The sequence below is a fragment of the Sus scrofa genome, chromosome 3, assembly GCF_054392235.1.
Source record: "Sus scrofa isolate SSC_HxYL_T2T_F1_AM1 chromosome 3, Sscrofa_HxYL_maternal_Yorkshire_Landrace_v2.0, whole genome shotgun sequence".
In the NCBI taxonomy this organism is placed as follows: Eukaryota; Metazoa; Chordata; class Mammalia; order Artiodactyla; family Suidae; genus Sus; species Sus scrofa.
The window spans coordinates 104,474,449-104,499,814 of record NC_139385.1 but is presented as its reverse complement, the minus strand read 5'-3'; the positions used below and the strand labels follow the sequence as shown (position 1 = coordinate 104,499,814).

Below are 25,366 nucleotides of genomic sequence, written 5' to 3'. Positions count from 1 at the left end.
CCCTTCTCTATAAAAGTATATACCTTCTAGGTGTAAGAGAGATCTAGAAATTCCTTCCCAACCAAGAAAATTTTCTTTCTAGAATATTGCTGATAACAGGAAAAATTTTAAAAATCTCTACTGAAAATTTGTTACCACAAACCAGCCCTCACACTGGTTTGCAGCCTGAATTCACACTAGGTCTCAAGAAAAGAACTTTTTTTTTTTGCTTTTTAGGTCCACACTAGCGGTATATGGAAGTTCCCATCCCAGGCTAGGGTTCAGATTGGAGCTGTAGCTGCTGGCCTACACCATAGCCACAGCAACTCAGGATCCGAGCCATGTCTGCAACCTACACCACAGCTCACAGCAATGCCTGATCCCCGACCCACTGAGCAAGACCCAGGATCGAACCCTCATCCTCATGGATACTAGTCAGATTCATTTCTTCTGTGACACAACGGGAACTCCCAAGCAAAGAATTTTAAATGATCCTGGATTGTTACTACTCCCAGGGGCTTGACAGAAGCAGCACAAATCATCATCATCATCAAAGAATTCCTGTTGGTAAAGCTCTAGTGAAAGTGAGCTGCTTAAAATAAAACTTTACAGACCATCTGAGGAAACAGGGAATTCAGTATAATCAGATCAGCAAGGAGTTCACATCTTGTAATTATCAGATATAAAATTTAAGTGTATTTAATATGTTCAATGAAAGTTTAAAAATGAGAACAAGCATTTTGTAAAACAATCAGAAGTTCTAGATAAAAAAATATGCAATAACAAATTAGAATTCAAGGGATAAGTAAAAGCAAATAGACCTCATTGAAGAAAAAATTATATAAGGAAAGATAAATCTGAAATCTAGAATGCGACAGAGACAAGAAAATGAAAAATATTAGGCTAATAAAGGGGAAATTTTTTTAAAGAAAACACAATGTTTCCAAAAGATTATGAGATTTCAGCAACAATAACGGAAATAGAGAACATGAAATGATATACTCAGTGAAAATCTAAAAATCATGACCTGTTCTAGTTCAACCCAGAACTCTATAGCTAGCAAAAACAAAGAAAAAAAGACCTTTAAAGAAGAGGGCAAAATACAGATATTTTCAGAGAAATCTGAAAGTTTACTGGCAGACCACTTTTTAAGTAGAAAGAAGATGGTCATTGAAAGTCTAAACTGTATAAATAATAATCATGTCTTGTGAGGTTAAAAAAAAAAGATAGGACCAAAGTAACAGTTATTTTGGTTATGTACCAAATAACCAGTTATTTTATAAACCAGGAGGAGATGATTGGAGCTGGTATTCAAAAGATCTTTTTGGAAGTTCCTATTCTGGCGCAGCAGTAATGAGCCTTGCTAGTATCCATGCAGGTTTGATCCTTGGCCTCGCTCAGTGGGTTAAGGATCCAGTGCTGCTGTGCACTGTGGAGTAGGTTGCAGACACGGCTCGGATCCTGAGTGGCTTTGGTTATGGCTGTGGCTGGCAGCTCTAGCTCCGATTTGACCCCTAGCCAGCGAACTTCCATATGTCACGAGTGCAGCCCCCCAAAAAACAACAAAAAATCTTTTTATTACTCAGGAGAAGATTAAAGGTAACTTTGGATTTTGATAAGTATGCATAGTAAAAATTTTAAGGTAACACAATAGAAATAGAAATTAAAATATAACTTACAAACTAGTAGATGATAAAAAATGGAACCAAAAAATGTAATCCCAAAGAAGGCAAGAAAAGTGTAGAACACCAAATAAGAAGATGGAAGTAAATCTAAATATATCTATGCGGTTAAATGTTCAGCTATATAGGGTTTAGAACAGACTACAAAGAAACAAAAGGGAAACATTGTAAGTTAAATGTGAAAAAAAACATACCAGGCAAATAATAATGGAACAAAAGCTGGCATACTATTTAAAATATATTTTTTTAATTATTTTTTTAAATTGTTATTTCCCCAATACAATTTTTTTTCTACTGTACAGCATGTGACCCAGTTACACATACATGTATGCATTCTTTTCTCTCATGTTATCATGCTCCATCATAAGTGACTAGACATAGTTCCTAGTGCTACACAGCAGGATCTCATTGCTAATCCATTCCAAAGGCAATAGTTTGCGTCTCTTAACCCCAAACTCCCAATCCACCCCTTTCCCTCCCCTCCCGCTTGGCAACCACAAGTCTGTTTTCCAAGTCCATGATTCTCTTTTCTGTGGAAAGGTTCATTTGTGCTGTATATTAGACTCCAGATATAAGTGATGTCATATGGTATTTGTCTTTCTCTTTCTGACTTACTTCACTCAGTATGAGAGTCTCTAGTTCCATCCATGTTGCTGCAAGTGGTATTATTTTGTTCTTTTTAATGGCTGAGGAGTATTCCATTGTGTATATATGCCACATCTTTCTAATCCAATCATCCGTCAATGGACATTTGGGTTGTTTCCATGTCTTGGCTATTGTGAATAGTGCTGTAATGAACATGTGAGTGCATGTGTCTTTTTCAAGGAAAGTTTTGTCCGGATATATGCCCAGGAGTGGGATTGCTGTGTCATACGGTAGTTCTATGCATAGTTTTCTAAGATACTGCTATACTGTTCTCCGTAGTGGTTGTACCATCTTACATTCCCACCAACAGGGCAAGAGAGTTCCCTTTTCTCTACACCCCCTCCAGCATTTGTTATTTGTGGACTTATTAATGATGGCCATTCCGACTGGTGTGAGGTGGTATCTCATGGTAGTTTTGATTCGCATTTCTCTAATAATCAGTGATGTTGAGCATTTTTTCATGTGCTTGTTGGCCACCTATATATCTTCCTTGGAGAAATGTCTGTTCAGGTTTTTTGCCCATTTTTCCATTGGGTTGCTGGCTTTTTTTGCTTTGAGTTGTATAATTTGTTTGTATATTTTAGAGATTAAGCCCTTGTCAGTTGCATCATTTGGAACTATTTTCTCCCATTCTGTAAGTTGTCTTTTTGTTTTCTTTTTGGTTTCCTTTGCTGTGCAATATTTAAAATAGATTTTTAAGACAAGTACAGTTACTAGAGATGAAAAGAATTGATGATAGTAAATGTTTCATTTTGCCATGAATATATAGAAGTTTTAAGTTTGTATGCACTAGTAACCATAGCCACAAATGAAGTAAAAATTAATAACTACCAGGAAGAAATTGATAAATTACACTAGTATAGTGAGAGATTGTAATATATATTCCTCACTATTTGGTAAAGAAGTAGGAATATAGAAAAAAAATCAGTGGGAATATAGAAAACTAAATGTAATTAAAAGCTTGATCCAGTGAAAATATATTGCATTTAATCACTCTGGAAACATCAGCTGAATCATAAAATCGATCGCATACTGGTCCATCAAACAAGTTTTAACATATTTCCAAGAATTAGTGTCCCATAGATCAGTTCATTTAAGTTAGAAATCAGTGAGAAAAAAAAATGTGGAAATTAAGATATGTTTTTCTAAATCATGAATGAAAGAAGTGTTAATGGAGGCTGGCCTACCGTTTGTCTGAGAGATGTTAGGTCATCCCTCAGTTTTGCTTGTGGCAAACAGTACGCTGAAAAATGGCCCAAATAAAGGCCTTTCATTCTTGGCATACGTGTTGAGAACATGAAGAGATGCTAAGGGCCAATGATGGATCAGTTCTCTGACTGGAAGAGACAAAATTTTTAATAAATGATTCTGGAACAATTGTGTGTCTGTATGTAAAAATGAAATTGGATAAAAAATACATACATACATTTTTGGTGAATTGAAGACTTGACTGTAAAAAGTAAAAACTGTAAAACTTTTAGTAGACAGTGTGGGATAAAACCTCTATGAATTTGATGTACAGAAGGAATTCTTTTTTTTTTTTTTTTTTTCTTCTTTCTTTCTTTTTAGGGCCACACCTGCGACATAGGGAGGTTCCCAGGCCAGGGCTTGAATTGGAGCTGCAGCTGCCCACCTGCACCATAGACATAGCAACTCAGAATCCAAACCATGTCTGTGACCTACACCACAGCTCACAGCAATGCCAGATCCTTAGCCCACTGAGTGGGGCCAGGGATGGAACGTGCATCCTGATGGATACTAGTTGGGTTTGTTATCACTGAACCATGACAGGAACTCCAGAGGAATTCTTAAATGAGAAACAAACTACATACAGTAGCCTAAAGAAAAGGGTTTATCCATTGTATTAGGATTTCCTTGGTGGCCTAGTGATTAAGGATCCTATGTCATCACTGGTATGGCGTGGGTTCAGTTCCTGGCCTGGGAACTGCTGCATGCCATGGGCACAGCCAAAAAAAAAAAAAAAAAAAAAAATTGGAGTTCCCACTATGGTGCATCAGCTCCATTTGCTGCAGAGGCGTGGGTTCAATTCCTGGCCCTGCTATGGTTTAAAGGATCTGGCCTTGTGGCAGCTGTGGCTCAGATTTAGTCCTTGGCCTGGGAACTTACATGTGCCATGGTGCAACTATAAAAAAAAAGTGTTTAGCAATAAAGTTAAGAACTTACTCATTAATAGGCAACTAATAAAAAGGCAAGACGTCTAAATAGGAAAAGATATGTGTATCACATGAGGAGTAATGGCCAAACAATACGAATGACTTCAATAGGCACTTAATAGAAGAGGAAATCTTAATGGCAAAAAATTATGTATTAATTTGTCACTAAGTTTTCTTTTATATATGAGGAGACACTCAACCCAATTAGTAATGTGGGAGATGCAAATTAAGTAACAAGGAGATACAATTTCATAGTCATCGGGTTGCCAAAACAAATTATTTTTTGATGAGTACCTGGAACAAACAATACACATACATTTCTGGTAGCAATCTGTCATTATCAGTTTAAGTTGAAGAAAAGAATACTCTCTGACCCAATAATTACTCTTTGGCATATATTCTGCTTTTAGAATTTCAGAAAAATTATTTGCAGTTGTGTTCCAAGAGATGAACAAGGATGTCTGTAATAATATTACTTGTAATAGCCGCAAACATAAATAAATGTCCTTAAGACTGTAATAAATTGTGGTGTATTCATAAAGTAGAATATAAGTCATCTGTAAAAATGAATGAATTACTGCTGCAATAATGTGGTGTTTTTTGTTTTTTGGGTTTTTTTGTCTTTTTGTCTTTTTGCTATTTCTTTGCGCTGCTCCCGCGGCATTTGGAGGTTCCCAGGCTAGGGGTCGAATCAGAGCTGCAGCTGCCAGCCTACGCCACAGCCACAGCAACTCAGGATCTGAGCCACGTCTGCAACCCACACCACAGCTCACGGCAACGCCGGATCGTTAACCCACTGAGCAAGGGCAGGGACCGAACCCGCAACCTCATGGTTCCTAGTCGGATTCGTTAACCACTGAGCCACGACGGGAACTCCAATAATGTTAATAAATGTGGTGGAGGGGGCACAGTTTTCAGTAGAGTTCAATTTTATACGATGTTTGAAAAACTTGGAGGGCTAAATAATAATAATATTGAGGGATTCTAACTAAAGGAAAAAAAATCTTTTTTTTCTTTTTTTTTAGAGCCACACCTGAGACATATGGAAGTACCCAGGCTACAGGTCAAATCAGAGCTGTAGCTGTGGGAAATGAGGGGTCCGAGCCACATCCACGACCTATACCACAGCTCACGGCAACACCAGATCCTTAACCAGCTGAGTAAGGCATAGTCATGGATGCTAGCAGGGTTTGTTACCGATGAGCCATGACTGGAACTCCAGGAAAAAAAAAATTTGTTTGCTTAGTTTTTGATAGAATCAGTTAAAAATGTGGACAAATTTCTTTCCTTTTTTTTTTTTTATTTTTTGGCCACTCCTGTGGCATGTGAAAATTCTCAGGCCAGGGATCTAACTTGCACTGCAGCAGCAACACTAGCTGCTGTGGTGACAACACAGGGTCCTTAACCTGCTTCACCACAAGAGAACTCCCATAAAATCTATGTAGTTTAACCAGCAGTATGTGTTTAGGAGTTTCCTCAATTATTTTGGCCAGAAAAATTATTAGTGTAACACCTCTAACACCATGGCACCTTATGTCTTAGATAAAACTGAAAATTCTCTGCCTTAGTTTCTCTTCTCTTATTTAGTCTCTGTCAAGCATTTCCTCTCAGACCAGTATTAATACCAACCTAAGAAAAAGTGCTGTCCTCTAACCTTTTGGGAAATGATCTTAAGAATTCCAGTATAGATTTTATTTTTCCTGCCCTGGAGTTGAGTATCACTGTATTATTGAACATAATATTCAGATATGCCTCTCTCTTTGGAACTGCGTGAATGTACAGCTGTGAAAAAATGATGCATTTTAGGAGTTCCCGTTGTGGTGAAGTGGAAGCGAATCTGACTAGGAACCAACCATGAGTTGCAGATTGGATCCCTGGCCTCTCTCAGTGGGTTAAGGATCCGGCGTTGCCACGAGCTGTGATGTAGGTTGCAGACGTGGCTTGGATCTGGAGTGGCTATGGAGTGGTTTAGGCCAGCAGCTGTAGCTCCGATTAGGCTCCTAGCCTGAGAACCTCCACATGCCGTGGGTGCAGCCCTCCAAAGCCCCAAAAATAAAAAAGGTGCATTTTAATCCTGAGCCCTCTTCTCAAGCAAGATACTGCAAAGGACATTATATAGTGAAACTCTAGTCTGGGGCTCCAAAGTCATTGTACTGAATTTATTTGAACTCTCCACTTTAAAAATTCCCCTTGTGAGAGAATATTCTGCCCTTTCCTGAAATGTAGATTTGGAGTCTTAACACACATGTGTACTTTGCTAAATTGCCTTGTACACTTACTTACCTTTTTTGTATCAATGCTTTGATTTAGAAATTGGATATAGAGGATGTATTCATTATTTGACTTATGCTAGTTACATACCTAAGAAATTGATACATTTTTCAAATTCCACATCTTATTCTCTAGGCCTTAACTGCTTATTTTGAGTGACATTTATTATGTGGGACAATTATATGTGGTTTGTTGTTGAAGTATTGTTCTTAACAGATTACTAAAAGGAAATGTTACATCACTGGTACAGATTTCCTTTCTTTATTTACTTTGTTTTATGAAGCAAACTTCCATGCACATTATTAATAATGTGCTACTGAATGCTTTCAGTTTTAAGAAGTAGTTTGATAAAAATAAAACCAAGTTTTCTTGATATTGGTGTGAAGTATGCGGACCTTTCTGTCGCAATATTATATGTTCTGAAAACACTGAGCTTGTACGTAGCTGATGGGTCACACCTAAAACATGCAAAGCTTTGTAACCAGACGCTAACAAAAATAAATCTTACTAAGACTACTAGAATATTTAGAATATTTTAAAAGATAAAGTGAATCTGTTGCAAATAAAGAAATACTACAATAAATTTAAGGTTTAAAAAAAAAAAAAGATGAAGCTGGCCTGATGGAAGGGTGTACAAGAAAGAGTTGAAGCTTCAGGGTTATGGAGGCCAGAGTAAAGTGTGTACAGATTTGGAGAGAAGAACTCATTAAGCACTTTACAAGAAAATTCATGTAGCCAAGCTGCGCCAAGAGGAAGAACACAGGTTGAATGAGAATTGTGTACAGTACTGTACTTCAGCAGCTTGCCACTTTCCACTGTGTTAGCTTATTTTGGGTTCAGCTCTTGTTACTTACTAGTGCAAAAACATAGGCTGAGAAAAATTGTGTATAGACCGATGTGATTTTCACTTTGTACTAAATTCTTTCCCCTACTTACCAGTGAGGTAATTTGTGTTAAAGAAAAATTTAGTAATAGAATAAACTGTACTAGGAATATGAAAGATGGCTTCTCTTTTTGACTTGCAAACTTTGATCAGCCTGTGACCTTTTTGTGATCTGATTTTTTGTGAAATAGAAATGCTACAACTAAAAATAATCTAGCACAATCTGTCCCACCCTGAATATAATTGTTTTAATTTTAAACTATAAAAATAAACACATTAAAAGAAAAACTGGAAAATATAACCAAAAAAAATACCAAGTTACTATCATAAACCACTGTTAGCTTTTTGTATATTTTCTACTTTTTACTTTTTCACCAGCTTTTAATAAGCTTTTTTGTTTACTTCACACTCAGTCTTTTTTTTTTTTTTTTTTTTTTTTTTTTTTGCTTTTTAAGGCTGCACCTGCGGCCTATGGAAGTTCCCAGGCTAGGGGTCTAATTGGAGCTGCAGCTGTTGGCCTATGCAGCAGCCACAGCAAGTTAGAATCTGAGCCAAGTTTGGGACCTACACCACTGCGCACTGCAATACCAGATCTCTGACCCACTGAGTGAGGCCAGGATCCAGCCCCCATCCCATGAATCCTAGTTGGATTCATTTCCACTGCACCAACAACAGAAACTTCTAAAGCAGTTGTTTTTAATGACTACTAAGTATTAGATTAAATACATGTTCTTTGGTCTACTTAGCTATTTCTCTATAATAAAATGTGAAAGCTGTTTATAGTTTTCCTATTATCTTTCATAATTCTTGGATGAACATGTATGTGTGTAAAAGATAGAAAAAGAAGGGAGTTCTCATTGCGGACAGCAGAAACGAATCTGATTTGATCCCTGGCCTCGCTCAGTGGGTTGAGGATCCAGCATTGCCATGAGCTGTGGTATAGGTCGCAGATTTGGCTGGGATCTGGTGTGGCTGTGGCTGGCAGCTGTAGCTCTGACTCGACCCCCCTTGCCTGGGAAGCTCTATATGCTGCAAATGCGGCCCTAAAAAGCAAAAAAAAAAAAAAAAAAAAGAGAGAGAAAGAGAAGAGAGAGAATCTTTTCCCCTACATAGGATTATTTCACTGAAGTGACTCATAAGTGGAATTATTGGGTCAAAGAATATGACGTTTTTATTGATTCTTGGTGCATGTTGCCAGTTTGCTTTCCAAAATGGTCCTAGTTCCTTGCCCAAAATTGCATATTATATATATATATATATATTTATATATTTTATATGTTTAAACCATTGATAATTTGAGCAAAAATAAGTACTGTTATTAGTATTACTGATATTTGTGCTTATTAGTCACCATGCTAAGTACATTATCATACTTTTGCTTTGCATTTCTTTGATCATCAGTGAAATTGAACATTTTCTAACTTATTTATTTCCTATTTATATACTTACTTGTAAGAAAAGATAATTTGCCTATTTATTATGGTGGACTTAGTGTTCTAAGTGGATGGTGTTCTCAAGTATTCTACCAACGATAGTTTAGAAACAGCCTTTTTTCTCGCCTTGAAAATACAATGACAATTAAAACCTTACTAAGAGAATGTCAGCCTTTCAGTGTCAGTACCTGATTTTTAAACTTTGCTTGGCTGTATGCTTTGTATAACCTTTGGCACATTTGCTGCCTTAGTATTGTCTTACATCTTAAAGTAATGGGATTTTATTATAAACCTATAATTCAGAGGAATAACATATTCACAGGCACTCAAATTACTTTCTGGAGTTCCCACCGTGGCTTAGTGGAAACAAATCTGACAAGTATCCATGAGGATGCAGGTTCAGTCCCTGGCCTTCCTCAGTGGGTTAAGGATCTGGCATTGCTGTGAGCTGTGGTGTAGGTTGCAGATTTGGCTTACATCTGGTATTCCTATGGCTGTGACATAGGCCAGGGGTTATAGCTTCAATTTCACCCCTAGCCTGGGAACCTCCATATGCTGCAGGTGTGGCCCTAAAAAGACAAAAAAAACCCACAAAAACCCAAATTGGTTTCTCTGTCAACAATATGTTTTTAAGTAGTATTGCTAAAAAATATGTTCCTTAAATAAGTATATTCTAATGAACAAAAAAGCTTGAATCTTGAACTCAGCCTAGTTTATAATTTTGGCTCCACCTTTTAAGCTTTATAGCTTTAGACAAATGACTTCACTTCTGTTTCCTCATTCATAACAGTGTTTTCACTTTTTTGATTGTTAATAGTGAGGATGTTTCCTAGCATTAATGATTTGATTTTTTTTTCTTTTTTTGCTTTTTAGGGCTACACCCATGGCATATGGAGGTTCCCAGGCTAAGCCTCTAATTGGAGCTACAGCTGCAGGCCTACACCACAGCCACAGCAACAACAGATCTGAGCCAAGTCTGCGACCTATATACCACAGCTCGTGGCAATGCCAGATCCTTAACCTACTGAGCAAGGCCAGGGATTGAACCCACAACCTCATGGTTTCTAGTTGGATTTGTTTCCGCTGCGCCATGATGAGAATTCCTGAAATAACTCTTAAAAGCAGGTAGCACAGCACTTGGTATATGTTGATTATAAGTGCATTTCAGTTAGAAATGATTATGATTTGAGTGGCTGCTCATGTCCAACATTTTGCTAAGATTTATTAGGAATACAAAAGTAAAAGACTCTTATTTTTTATGAGATTTACAGTCAGAAAGGCCCATACATAGAACTAAATAGTAGTGCAGAGTAACCAGAAATAATGCATTTTAAAGACCGTAATATAGTGCCTGTAATATAATAAAACCTCAGTAAGTGTTAGCCACTGCTGTTTGCTATTTTCTAATTTCTGTATGTAATTGAAAATAAATGAATATAGGTAAAAGGCAGAAGTGGACAATTAGTAATGACTCATTACTTTTTGAACACTGACTGCTAAGTGGTTTGGGTTTTTGCTTTTGTTTTTTTTAAAGGAAGCAAGACTTTCTTCAACCAGTGAATTTGCATCCACTACATTTTAAAAATTCTCTGAGTAGAGAGACTTTGGTTGTAAAATGAAAAAGTTGGTCAGTTGCATAGGATGGGATGCCATCTCTGAAATATGTTGTGTGCACATATGTGCGCATGTGCGTACATCATGTGTGGTTTTCTTAGTTGATTGACATAGCAACCAAATTTGTTATAATTTGGTCTTTTCCTTTTTATAATATCTTGGTGTGTTAAGTTGTATGTATACATGAGAGACGTAGGAACTGGATAGGGAAAGAACAGTGAAAAGATTTTATTTTATTTTATTGTCTTTTTGCCATTTCTTGGGCCGCTCCCACGGCATATGGAGGTTCCCAGGCTAGGGGTCGAATTGGAGCTGTAGCTGCCGGCCTACACCAGAGCCACAGCAACGCAGGATCCGAGATGCACCTGCAACCTACACCACAGCTCACGGCAATGCGGGATCCTTAACCCACTGAACAAGGCCAGAGATTGAACCCGCAACCTCATGGTTCCTGGTCAGATTCGTTAACCACTGAGCCACGACGGGAACTCCAGAACAGTGAAAAGATTTTAAATGGATTGGGTCATTGGTACTCACAGGTGATGTGTATCCATATACTGTTACCAGGATAATAGAGTTGTTCTGAGGTCATTTGCCTGGCTTTAAATTCTGGTGCTTATAATTACTAGCCACACAACCTCAAACGGGATGCTTAAGCTCTGAGTCATTTTCCAAATAAGATTTGGTTAATAGTAGTGCCTACTTTTAGGGTTTAATTGAATATGTAGTGTTTAGTGCAAAATATTAGCCAGTGCTAAGTGGTCTGAGACATCTGCTAATAGCTACCAGAATCCAGATAGACTCTTCTACATCTGAAGCTGACCAGTTATCACAAGATAAATTCTTAGAGTAACCTGCCAGCTATATTTGAAGTAAAATAAGATCTTGGAGATACTTATCTTATTTCTGTTATATAAGCATAAGAAGTTTGAATAGAATTATGGAAGACATAGAGGGTTTTTCATAGAATTTGGAAATGGGGGAAAGGAGGTACTATGATAAACCATTGAAAATGAATTAAATGGCACATTAGTTCTGTCAGTTTCCTTTTTGGTCAGTTATCCTCCTGTGATAAGATTTTTGAATTGAAGTGTGTTTAAAAGCAAAACAAAAGTCATTGAGAAAATTGAAATAAAAAAGCATGGCTTAGAAAAAAGCTTTTCCTCTCTCCCCTTGAAAATACAATGATGGTTCAAACTTGACTAAGAGAATGTCAGCCTTTCACTATCAGTACTTGATGAGATAATAAGGAAGAGAGAGCTAAAAGTACTGCAGTTTATGAGTTCCCATCTTGGTGCAGCAGAAATGAATCCAACTAGGAAACGTGAGGTTGCGGGTTCGATCCCTGGCCTTGCTCAGTGGGTTAAGGATCCAGCGTTGCTATGAGCTGTGGTGTAGGTTGCAGACGGGACTTAGATCTCATGTTGCTGTGGCTGTGGTATAGGCCTGCAGCTGTAGCTCCAATTAGATCCCTAGCCTGGGAACCTCCATGTGCTGTGGGTGCAGCCCTAAAAAGACAAAAGACAAAAAATTTTTAAAAGATGCAGTTTAAAATTAAGTAATAAATTTATAGTAAATATATTTTTCCTGATAATGAATTTAGTGGTTAAGAAATGTTATCTTTTTCATATGATACACTATAAAATATTAGAAATTATTTCTTTATAGTCAAAGTATTTCAAATTTTAGGAAAGGGTTTATTTGGAATTATTGGTTAAACTTTATTTTAAATCTGGTTTTTGTCTGTATTGAGCCATATGTATGGCTATTACAGTGAAGTCATAGATCCTTAAGACAAGTAGTACATAGTTGTATAATTCAGAGAAATCGTTCATTGTTAGTAATAACAGCCATTACTTATTAGGCAGTTACTATGGACTAGGATTCTTGTTAAGTATTCAAAATACATTATTTAATTTTGTTAATATCCCTTGTACATATTGTGCTATAATGCTGCATTTTATTTAGTCATTTTTACAGAATATGAATATGTATTGTAAACTTTAGTGTCTGTTTTATCAATATTGTGTTTAAATATTGATTGCAAAATTTCTCTGATTTGGGGATATTTAAATATGCATTTCCTTTTTCCATGAGTTTATGAATCTTGAGTATTACATTGATTGAGAATTGTTTTCTTTTGTTGCAGAGTTGTAAGAGTAAATGGGTCCAGTAATTGGAATGACTCCAGAAAAGAGAGCTGAAACCCCAGGAGCTGAAAAGATTGCAGGACTGAGCCAGATTTACAAAATGGGAAGCTTGCCTGAAGCTGTTGATGCTGCCAGGCCAAAGGCTACTCTAGTGGACAGTGAGTCAGCAGATGATGAACTCACAAACTTGAACTGGCTTCATGAAAGTACTAATCTCCTAACAAACTTCACCTTTGGAAGTGAGGGTCTTCCAGTTGTTAGTCCATTGTATGACATAGAGGGAGATGATGTGCCATCCTTAGGACCAACATGCTATCAGAACCCAGAAAAAAAATCAGCAACTTCAAAGCCCCCATACTCCTTTAGTCTTCTCATTTATATGGCCATTGAACACTCTCCAAATAAATGTTTGCCTGTCAAAGAAATTTATAGCTGGATTCTGAACCGCTTCCCATATTTTGCAACTGCACCAACAGGCTGGAAGAATTCTGTTCGACATAATCTGTCTCTGAATAAGTGTTTTCAGAAAGTGGAAAGAAGCCATGGCAAGGTCAGTATTTATGAACATGTTAGGGATATTTGGGGAGAATTAACAGAGATCTTAAAATACAGGAAATCAAAGGAAGATGAAAAATATTCAAGTCACATTACTTCAGCTTGAGCTTAATTATATTCACCATTTGCTTGCACTTAAGATGTTTTTAAATTTCTTCAGTACTGATATAAACCTGGCAGAACTATATTCAGTCTACTATAGGTACATAAATTAGTTTTTTTAATGTTCCAACTTTCTATTCTTAGTTTCTGTAGTGTTCCTGTCACTATACTTATATTATTCTTATTTATTCAACATGACAGTCTCTGCCTTATAATTGGAATGTACTTGATATGGCTAGATTTAAATCTATCATTGCTACTAGTTTTCTTTCTTTTTTTTTTCTTTTTACGGCCATACCTGTGGCACATGGAAGTTCCCTGGCTCAGAGGTCGAATCAGAGCTGCAGCTGCCAGCCTACACCACAACCATAGCAACACCAGTTCTGAGCTGCAACTGTAACCTATGCTGCATCTTGCCAAAATGCTGGATCCTTAACCTACTGAGCAAGGCCAGGAATTGAACCCACATCTTCATGGACAGACATTACTTTCAGTTCTTAACCCACTGAATCACAACAGGAATTCCTACTTGTTTTCTATTTGCTGTATCTGTTCTTTTTCCCTTTTTTAACTTTCCCTGCCTGTTTGTCAATTGAGTATTTTTTATGATTCAGTTTTCTCTCTTCTAATGGCTTATTAGCTATTCCCTTTTCTTTTTTCTTTTCTTTTTAGTGGTTGCTCTACAGCTTTCAGTTTTTAATTTATTACAGTCTACCTTCAAATAATATTATTTCACTTATTATTTGGCCTTTTACAGAAAAAGTTGACTGATCCTGTTGCCCTATCTGGATTAATTGCTTTTTCCCAGAGAAGTTCATTTGACATTTCTTGTAGTTCAGGTCTACTAGCAATGGATTTTTTTTTTAAACCTTTTTGTGGGGGATGGGTATAGAATTATAGGTTGATAGTTATTGTTTTTTTTAAGTACTTCAAAGACATTATTCTCTTCTGCCTTGCATAGTTTCTGGTGAAACGTCTGCTGCCATTCTTTGTTCTTCTGTCTATAATGTTTTGTTTTTACTATCTGTCTAAAAGATTTTTCTTTTTATCACTACTTTGCAGAAGTTTGACTGCGATGTGCTTAGGTGTATTTTCCTTTATTTTTATCCTGCTTTGTTTTTTCAGAGATTCTTGGATCTGTGGTTTGTTGTCATTCATTAAATTTAGACATTTTTTGCTTGTTATCTCTTCAAATCATTCTTGTGGTTCACTGCCTACTTCTGGGGCTCCAAATAAAAATATATTAGACCATTTGCTGTTGTCTCACCCCTTGGTTGCTCCACCTCTCCTCCCATTCTTTTCTTTGTTTCAATTTGGATAACTTCGTTTTCTTTTTTCTTTTTTCTTTTAGGGCTACAACCATAGCATATGGAAGTTCCCAGGCAAGGGGTCCAGTCAGAGCTACAGCTGCCAGCCTATGCCACACCCACAGCAGTACTGGATTCAAGCAGTGTCTATGACTACACTGCAGCTTGCGGCAGCACGTGATCCTTAACCCACTGAGCAAGGCAAGGGATCAAACCTGAATCCTCATGGATACTAGTCGGGTTCGTTACCACTGAGCCACAACGGGAACTTCCAGTTTGGATAATTTCTATTGATCTTTCTATAGTTGCACTCTTTTCTCTGTTGTGTTCATTCTACTGATCAGCCTGATAAAATCTTCTTCATATATTTTAAGTATTTTCATTTTCCTTTTAAAAAATAGTCTCCATCTCGCTACTAAAATTTCCTACTAGATTTTTTTTTTTTTTTTTTTTTTTTTTGCGGTTGTGGCATTCAGTGGCTTGATGTGAGGATCTCAGGTCCCAGACCAGGGATTGAACCTGGGCCACAGTCATAAAAGCACCGAATTCTGACCACTAGACCACCAGGGAACTCCCCTGAGCATATTAATCATAGCTATAGTGTCTTGTCTGTTAAGTTTAGTATGTGATCCATCTTTGGGTCTGGTTTTGCTAATTGTTTTAGCTCCTGTTTTTATGTGTTTCACAATTTTGGATTAAATGTCAGACATTGTAAAAGAATGGTAGAGACTGAGGTAAATAATATTTCTATCCAGAAACAGATATGCCTCTACTTGTATCTGGTTGTTAGTATGAACTGCTATTGGTCAATCTAGTTAATAATCGAGCTGGGTTTGGGTTTTGTTGTTGTCAGAGTTACCTTCAATGTACCACAGTCTTCACGTTCCTTATAGAGATAGACTGCTGATACTTTGTACTTTGGTGTGAGGCCTGGAATGTCAGGTGATTTTTCTCAGCATTCTGCTCCACCTTCATCTTTCAGCTTGTGACACATTTAAGGGTGGGAGAGGAGTTGAATATTTCTCTGTACTCTTACCCCTCCCTTACTTGCTCTTGCTTGATACTTGGTACAAGGTTCTTGATTTGAGCAGAGTAGGTTTCTCAGTTCTTCTGCTTTGATTCTAATCTTAAGCAGTCTTTGTATGCCTGTGCCTCAAGAGTGGGACTTTCCTTGTCTCCTCCATAAGTGGACAGTTTCTCCCATCTACTGAGAGTGAAGTCTAGAGTTACACTCATCACTAGTTATCTACATGAGGGTGGTGGTAGGCATATTGGACAGCACTATTTCAGAACTCAGTCCAATTTCCTGCTCGTTCCCATCATGGTAAGTAAATGTTGCCCAGTATCAGTGGGAAGTTCTGGGTACAAGTGAGTGACCATTTCCTTTCCCAGCCCAGTGACAGCAGATCTCTGCTTTGTGTCTTTGGAGGATTTGGGCATGAGAGTAGATTTCCTGCCCTTCTCCTGATGACACAAAGTACATTGCCTAATGTCAGTAAAGTATGAGAATAGCTGGGTTTTGTACTTTTCTCCCAATTGTAGCCATCCATTGCCTGGAACTAAGGTGAGGAGAGTATTTTTTCTCTCTGTCAGTGGCTGACAGCTTTTACTTCTTTTTGGAGCTTTGTCCAGGGTGTAGGCAGGTTTTGTGCCTCTCCTACAGTGACATCTGATCTCACCTTATGTTCACACAGGACCTAGAGTGTGAATGAGCTTTACCTAATATCCTTGCTCCAGTTTCAAACCTTGCTAGGTTCTGCACAACTATCTCCGTCTCCTTAGGACTCCTGCCCTGCCTATGGTCTTCTCTGAAGCATCGGATGGAGGCTTATGGGAAGATGCTGGCCAGTGTATGCACACTTACCTCCTGTCTGAGAAAGCCAAGGATGCTGAATTATCTTGCTAGCTCACACTTGGCTTTTAAGAATTTATTAAGAGGAGTTCCTGTCGTGGCGCAGTGGTTAATGAATCCGACTAGGAACCATGAGGTTGCGGGTTCAATCCCTGACCTTGCTCAGTGGGTTAACGATCCAGCGTTGCCGTGAGCTGTGGTATAGGTTGCAGACGCGGCTCGGATCCAGCGTTGCTGTGGCTCTGGCATAGGCCAGCAGCTACAGCTCCGATTAGACCCCTAGCCTGGGAACCTCCATATGCCGCAGGAGCGGCCCAAGAAATAGCAAAAAGACAAAAAAAAAAAAAAAAAAAAAAAAGAATTTGTTAAGATTTGAGTATTTGTTGCGTTTTTTTTTTGTTTTTTTTTTTTTAACCTTTTGTTGTGACTGCCACTTTTTCTATGCTCTACGAAAGGTGAAATAATTTATGTTTCATCTCTCCTGACAGGGCCTGTCACACTTCAGAATTCAGTTCTTTCAGTTTTGCAGCTTTACCTCTCAAATAAGCTCATAAAATTTTTTTGTTTTTTTTCTTGTTAGGCTGGAAGTAATGTTCTTTTATGGCATTGTGTATCCCAAGCAAGTAGTAGCAGAACCCTCCTATTCTTATTTGGAATAAAAGTTAAAAGAGAAAGTAATTATATGTTTAGATAACTGAAGGATTTTATAGGACAATGCTGTTCAAACTTGAATGTACCTGCTGATCATCTGGGGATCTTGTTAAAATGCAGATCCTGCTTCAGCAAATCTAGGATGAGGACTGAGCCTTTCTCATTTCTAAGAGGCTCCCATGTGATTCTGATGCCTCTAATCCATGGGCACACCATGGGTAGCAAGACATTTGGATACATCATCTTACAACTGATTTAAAGAAGGTTGTATTAGTTATCTGTTGCTATGTAATAAATTGCTGTTATACATTTTCTACTGCACATGGAATATTTATGAAGACCGACTATGTGCTAGGCCATTAAAACTCAGCAGAGCAGTTTCAAAAGATCAATCTCTGTCATACCTAGCCTCCAAGATGGCCTCCAGATGAGCCTCGCCTTCTGACATTCATGCCCTTGTAGAGTTCCCTCCAATACTAAATGGGGTTGACTTGTGTATCCAAGAGGATATTGTGAAAATGATGGAGCATACCTTTTGAGATCATATAAGGTGTTATGGCTTCCATCTTGGGTTCCTGGATAATTAGTTCTATGGGAAGTCAGCTGCTACATCATAAGGACACTTAAGCAGCTCTATGGAGAAGCCCATGCGACGAGGAAGTAAGGCCTCCTGCCAAATAGCTGTGTGAGTGAGCCATTTTGAAAGCAGATTCTCCAGTCTCAGTCAGATTTTCCTTTCAGATAACTGAAAGTTTTGGAAATTTTGGATGTATCCTTTCCAGCATGCATCAAGTTTTATTTCTGAATTATATCACTTAATTCTTTTATAGTTTTAGGGCTTTTATGTTTATACTTATTTATTTATTTTGGCCTTTTGTCTTTTTAGGGCCACAGCATATGGAGGTTCCCAGGCTAGGGGTTGAATTGGAGCTGTAGTTGCTGGCCTATGTCACAGCCACAGCAATGCCAGATCCGAACATGTCTGCGACCTGTACCACAGCTCATGCCAATGCCGGATCCTTAACCCACTGAGCAAGGCCAGGGATCGAACCCACAACTTCATGGTTCCTAGTCGGATTCATTTCCACTGAACCACGATGGAAACTCCTATGTTTACACTTATGGTGGAACATTAAGGGGAACTGTCTACTAGGTATTTAGAAATATGAAAGAGGAATAGTGGTGATGTTATAGGATCAAAACTCTAAGTTTGGAAGTTACCAGCATTGCTTTTCAGTAGAAGTATGGTATAACAGAGGCCAAGGAGGGTAAGTTTAAGTGTGAATGAATAACGGTGTCAAATGTTGCAAATTTTTGAAAATAATTAGCTAAGAAAAGGTGATAGAGAAAAATAGCAGCCAAAAGATTAGAATTGAAAATGTATAAACAGTGGTGTATTGGTAAATATTTCACAAATGGGTAGGGGTAAGGATTGTAGCTTTCACAGATTTCCATGCTATAAATATTTCTAACATAGTCGTTTTCAAGCCACCAACATTCTGACATTAAAAGAACAAAAAACTGGGGAGTTCCTATGTGGCACAGCAGGAACAAATCTGACCAGGAACCACAAGGTTTCGGGTTCAATCCCTGGCCTTGCTCAGTGGGTTAAGGATCCAGTGTTGCCATGAGCTGTGGAGTAGGTCACAGACGCAGCTTGGATCTGGCGTTGCTATGGCTCTGGCGTAGGCCAGTGGCAACAGCTCTGATTGGACCTCTAGCCTAGGAATCTCCATATGCCGTGGGTGAGGCCCTAGAAAGACCAAAAAAAAAAAGAGTATAAACCCTCAGTGGGTTAAGGATCTGGCATTGCCATGAGCTGTCATATAGGTTACAGACCTGATTCAGATCCAGAGTTGCTGTGACTGTGGTACAGGCTGGCAGCTGTAGCTCCAGTTTGACCCCTAGCCTGGAAACTTCCATATGCTGCAGTGGCCCTTAAAAAAAGTAAAAAAGCTTAAAAAAAAACTCCAAAGAACAAAAAACTAGAGTTCCCTGGCGGTCAAGTGGTTAGGACTTGGTGCTTTCATTGCTGCAGCCCAGGTTCAATCCCTGGTCTAGGAACTGAGATCCTACATCAAGCCCCTGTGTGCGGCAGCCAAAAAAAAAAAAAAAAAAAAAAATAGAGGAAGCAGAAAACTAATTTGTTCTCATTAGATTGCAAGAAAATTTTTAAAGCTTTATAATTTCAAATCAGTCGAGGAGGGAGTTCCTGGTGTGGCTCAACAAAGACGAATCTGACCGATAACCATGAGGATGCAGGTTCAATCCCTGGACTCGCTCAGTGGGTTAAGGATCCAGGATTGCCTCGAGCTGTGGTGTAGGTCACAGACGAGGCTCAGATCTGGTATTGCTGTGGCTGTGACATAGACTGGGGACTACGGCTGATTCGACCCCTAGCCTGGGGACTTGCATATGCCATGGGTGCGGTCCTAAAAAGACAAAAAAAAAAAAAAAATTAGTCAAGTATATGGGGACATCAGTATCAGTAGTTTTTCACCATTGATAGGAGTATAAATTAGTATGAACATTCTTAAGGACAACTTAATAGTTGTTATTAGGATTAGAAACATGCATATCCTTTGATCTAGTCGGTAAGATTCTTATTTCTCCCCTAAAGTCAAATTCATACTTGCACACAAGGAGATGTATATAAGAATATCCACTGCAGTATTGTTTGTAATAGAAGTTGCAGAACAGTATATCCAGTGTGGTATAATTTGTAGTAGTGACCAAAAGGGATTTTTTCTTGTACATAATTTTTTTTTTTTTTTTTTTTTTTTTTTGCTTTTTAGGGCTGCACTTGTAGCATATGGAAGTTCCCGGGCTAGGAGTCACATGAGAGCTGCATCTGCTGTTCTACGCCACAGCCACAGCAACTTGGGGTCTGAGCCACATCTGCTATCTACACCACAGCTCACGGCAACACTAGATCCTTAACCCACTGAGCAGGTCCAGGGATCGAACCTACATCCTAATGGATACTAGTTGGGTTTGTTTCTGCTGAGCCACAATGGGAACTTCTAATTTATTTAATTGTGTGCATCATTTCTATAACTAACCTGAGCATTTTTCAATGCTTAGAGAAAGAAAGGAATTAAGGAAGTGAGAGCTGGTGAGTGGTAAAACATACAGTCCAAATTTCAGGGAGCTTGTGATAAAAAAAAATCAACTATTGTGTTAATAAAGAATAGGAGGATAAATACTTGTAATATATTGGAGCAAAAATGAGTTGGCTATCACCAAAAGTTAGGGTGAGAGAAAATGAACTGGTAGGTGATAGTCTGCACAAAAGTTATTGGATCACTTTGCTTAAATGTCTGAAATTTAGGCAGAAAGTAATATAAACAAGTAGGAGTGGGAATGCTTGTGGATTTTTTTTTAATTTATGAAATACTTGAATCAGTGCCTCAAAATGATAGTATTTCTCTTCCAATCAGTAGAAGGCAAGTTAGTTATACTTATTTCCTTTAAATGTTGGGATTGAATTTGGCAACCTTGGAAGTGCTTTTCATATGAATAGCTGTTATCTAGAGATGATTACCTCAAAAGGCAAGATGACAAAGGTTTAGGTCAAACTAAAAACTGATACTGATATCCAACCAGCTGGTATAGCTGCTAAAAGTTCTCCACCCCGTCTATACCATAGTTACCACTCTTGGTTTGGCATTTATCTGCTTCAGGATTTTAAATGGTATTTTTTGGTTTGGGTTTTGTTTTTATGTTTTAAATGTTAACATTGAAATCTTAGAAATCTGCATTTCCAACTTTTTATAAAAGCCAAACTAAAACATTTAATATGAGATTTTAGCTGAGAAACATGAAATTAGAACTTTTGCCTGGTTTCTGAACCAGTTTTAGTCTGTGCATTTTCTTGTGATGATTTCCTTTAATAGCTGAATCCCAAGAAAGGAAGTCATGCTAGCCACCGTAAATTAACAATATAGGAGTCCCCATGGTCGCTCAGCTTACGAACCAGGCTAGTATCCATGAAGATGCAGGTTCAGTCCCTGGCCTTGCTCAGTGGAATCCCTGGCTTTACTCAGTGGGTTTAGGATCCAGCATTGCTGTGAGCTGTGGTTTAGGTCACAGATGTGGCGCAGATCCTTCGTTGCTGTGACTATGGTGTAGGCCCGCAGCTACAGCTCCGATTAGACCCCTAGCCTGGGAACTTGGATACGCCATAGGTGAGGCCCTAAAAAGCAAAAAAAAAAAAAAAAAAAGAAGAAGAAGAAGAAAAGTTAAAATATAAGCAAGAGTTATGAATGCCCTTTAAAATTCAGTGGTTTTAAAAACCACTGAGAAGGTAGTCAAGAGAAGAAATTCTGTTAAATTGTACAGGGCAAGTACATAACATTTCAGGAATACTGAACATTGTTTCTTCTCCTAATCTTTACAACTTCCATTGAGACAAATCTTTTTAAAGTTCAGTATTCCTCATTTCTTCAAAACCTTCAGTGGTTCTTTACCAAATAAGTCCAGAAGGTTTAGAGTTCCAGCATGCAAACTAGTACATGAGAGGACGCACATTTCCTGTTTTCATTGCACAAAATGTATCTTGTTATAGGCAAAAATTTTTAAAACAATACTTAACTTCTAAAACTCTTTATTATTTCTGTTCCATCATTTAACCACAATAAAGACGCCAAGTTTTTAAGTGAGACTTAGTTTAAAAATAAGTTCCTTTTTGCTCTAGAGTCAAAAACATAGATTAGCAAATACACAATTTTATCTCGTTACTGATAGTTTGTGAACAGACCCAGTGAACGGAAGTGCTGCCATGGTAACATAAACCAGACTGTTATTTGGAGACCTTACTCAAGACTTAACTGCCCTGAACTGCAAATTTTCAGTACCAGTTCTTCCATTTTGCTATTTCAAGGAAATAACAATTCTTCTATGATCAAAATAATTTGCAATTCTCTCACAATAGAATTTAAAAAGTAGATTTGAACTAAACTGCTTCTAGGAGTATAATCTCAGGAAAACCAAGATAGAACGTGGCTAGAGTTATTAAAATAATTTCTTAGTCAATATGAAAAATAATTCATGCATATATTTCTCTATGAAACTAAAGTAGTTTGGGGGCAAAGGATATTCTGCCAACATTATAAAGTTTTATTTCGCTCTCATCAAAACACATTTACTGGAGTTCCTGTCGTGGCTCAGTGGTTAACAAATCGGACCAGGGACCATGAGGTTGCGGGTTCCATCCCTGGCCTTGCTCAGTGGGTTAAGGATCCGGCGTTGCCGTGAGCTGTGGTGTAGGTCACAGACATGGCTCGGATCCCGAGTTGCTGTGGCTGTGGCTGTGGGGAAGTCCAGTGGCTTCAGCTCCGATTAGACCCCTAGCCTGGGAACCTCCATATGCCGCAGGAACGGCCCTAGAAATGGCAAAAAGAAAAAGAAAAAAAAAAATTATAAAGCTTCCTTTGGGAAAAAGTTAAAATTCCAAATACCTGTTTAGTGCAGTTCATGTTGCTATCTTTCTGCTGTAGGCCAGGAAGAGTTTCACCTGATAGTGTGGTGTGTTTCTATATTACCTTGTGGTATGATACTCATAGTTTTTCTTTTCCTATAATGTTTAAGTTGCTAGGATGTTAAAAACTGCCTTACCAGCAATTATCATACTTTTCTTCACACAAGAACTTTTTCCCCCTTCTTGGTTTGGTTTATCTCTTGTTTTTTTCTACCTAACTTTTTTCTCTCTTTTTTCTTTTTAGGCCCACACCTGTGGCATATGGAAGTTTCCAGGCTAGGGGTCAAATTGCTACAGCTGCCAGCCTACGCCACAGCCTTAGCAATGTCAGATCCAAGCCACATCTGTGACTTACTCTGCAGCTTGTGGCAACACCAGATCCTTAACCCACTGAGGCCAGGGATCAAACCCGCATCCTCATGGAGGTTTTTTAACCTCCTGAGCCTCGACGGAAATTCCTCACTTTTTCCTCTTATTCAAAATTGATTTTTGTTCTTATTGTTGATGTTTTAAAAACCCCCTCATCTCTTAGAAGAAAAAGAGTAGGAATATATTGTTATTAAACCATATAAATTCTTATTATATGCCAATTTCAATATAACCCCTTAGTATTCACTTATTTTGTACTTCTGTGTCACTTACATATGAATTACCTTATTTGAATCTCATCAAAACTCAGTGAAATGACCGTTTTTTTATTTTATGGATAAAATGTAAATGGAAAATATGAAGTATGACTCTTAGAGATTAAATGATTTGTCCAGTATCACGTAGCCAATCAATAACCAATGGTTAAGACTTCAGTTTAAACCTGTTAACAGTGTTCTTTTAATTACGCCGTTCTGCTATAATGATTGTGACATGATATTCAGAGATTAAAAAAAAAAAAAAGAGCCTTAGTAATAGACTGATATTACCTTGGAAAAGAGTTCAGGAAATGAAAGCAACCTGGAATTCATCACTTTAAATCTTCACCAATTATAATAGCTTAAATCATACAAGCAAAAAGGAGCAGGAGATCAGGACATGTGTAAATTGTATTGTTGTCTAAGTAATTGTTAATGTAGTTGTGTAGTGTATTTCAAATTTTAAGAACGGGTTTTTTAAATAGAAATGGTGTAATATAAAAATAAAAATTAGGGAGTTCCCATCGTGGCTCAGCAGTTAATGAACCCAACTAGTATTCGCATACCTGGCATCTCTCAGTGGGTTAAGGATCCTGGTGGTGTAGATCGCAGACATGGCTCGGATTCCAAGTTTCTGTGGCTGTGAACTAGGCTGGCAGCTGCAGCTCCAGTTCGACCCTAGCCTGGGAACTTCCATATGCCACATGTGCGGCCGTAAAAAGACAAAAAAAGAAAAAGAAAAAACAAAAAGTAGTAACAGTTTGAATCTCATCAATCTTGTGAATTAGTTCTGAGGTTCTGAGGAAATTTTGTACATCATGATGGGAGAGGGGTCAGGTTATATCTTATATTTTTGACATTTGTATCTTCAAAAGATTTATTAAATATCTGAAAATATTTATTAAAATTTAATATCAACAACTGGTAGAATAGAAACAGAAACAAATGGAGTTCCCGTTGTGGCTCAGTAGTTAACGAATCCAACTAGGAACAATGAGGTTGCGGATTTAATCCCTGGCCTTGCTCAGTGGGTTAAGGATCTAGCGTTGCTGTGAGCTGTGGTGTAGGTCACAGACAAGGCTCTTGGATCCCACATTGCTGTGTCTCTGGTGTAGGCCAGCCATCTTTTTATTAAATTGTTTCTTTAAATTTAAACAGCTTAAATGGGGAGTTAAGCACTTGTGTTAATGTTATTAAGTTATTTTTTTTGAAGCATCACCTAATATGTTCCTTATCACTTTTAGGGGAATGACACTACTTGATTTTTTTCTTGTTTTTTCTATAACAATAATGATAATGGCTAACATTTGTTGACATCTTAGCATGTAGAGGGTGGTCTTGTACAGCCCTTCTTGCTGTTCTCTGCCAATCTAGGGTTGTATTATTCTCCAGACCATGATGTGAATGGCATGTCCTAGAGTTGTACAGTCCTGGGGCCCTGTGTGCCATGCACTGTGCAGAGTACTTTATGCATAGTTTAATCCAGGGAACAACCCTGTAAAGTAGGTACTATTATTATCCATACCTTACAAATAAAGGAATAATGAATGGCCCAGAGAAATAGAGATTAGTTAGCCTTCTGCAGATCATACAGTGGGTAAATGGCAAAGCTGAGTGTAGGAACTCAGGCAGTCTGCCTCCAAGGCTTTCAGTTACACAGTGGCATTCCTAGCAAGTTTACTTCAATTTTTGCATTGTACACAAAAAGTACTATTGGGTTTTTTTCCCCATACACACTTATTAAAAACATTCAGACTCTGATTTTGTGTGTCTTAAAGTTCCAGGTTATTAATTCTTGTGTATTTCATTCTAGGTTAATGGAAAAGGTTCCTTATGGTGTGTTGATCCAGAATATAAACCCAACCTTATGCAGGCACTGAAAAAGCAACCTTTTCCCTCAAAATCAACATTTTACATCCCTCCTGCATCACCACAAAGGTACAGGATCTTCCATATAAATGTC

The 25,366-nt window shown here is 37.9% G+C and overlaps 1 protein-coding gene across 6 annotated transcripts in view; it reads left to right on the top strand.

The window, feature by feature from the left end:
• Positions 1-25,366, top strand: part of FOXN2 (forkhead box N2) — a 68,264-nt gene that overhangs the window by 24,430 nt on the left and 18,468 nt on the right. For 4 of the 6 annotated variants that reach the window (XM_013987898.3, XM_085019352.1, XM_003125154.7 and 1 more), the window contains 2 exons: positions 12,831-13,381; positions 25,217-25,341. In XM_013987898.3, coding sequence (XP_013843352.1) covers positions 12,845-13,381; positions 25,217-25,341 — 662 coding nt within the window. In that variant the 5' untranslated portion in view covers positions 12,831-12,844. The remainder of the gene's footprint in view (positions 1-12,830; positions 13,382-25,216; positions 25,342-25,366) is intronic. The other 2 variants (XM_085019353.1, XM_085019354.1) reach the window with 1 other exon arrangement.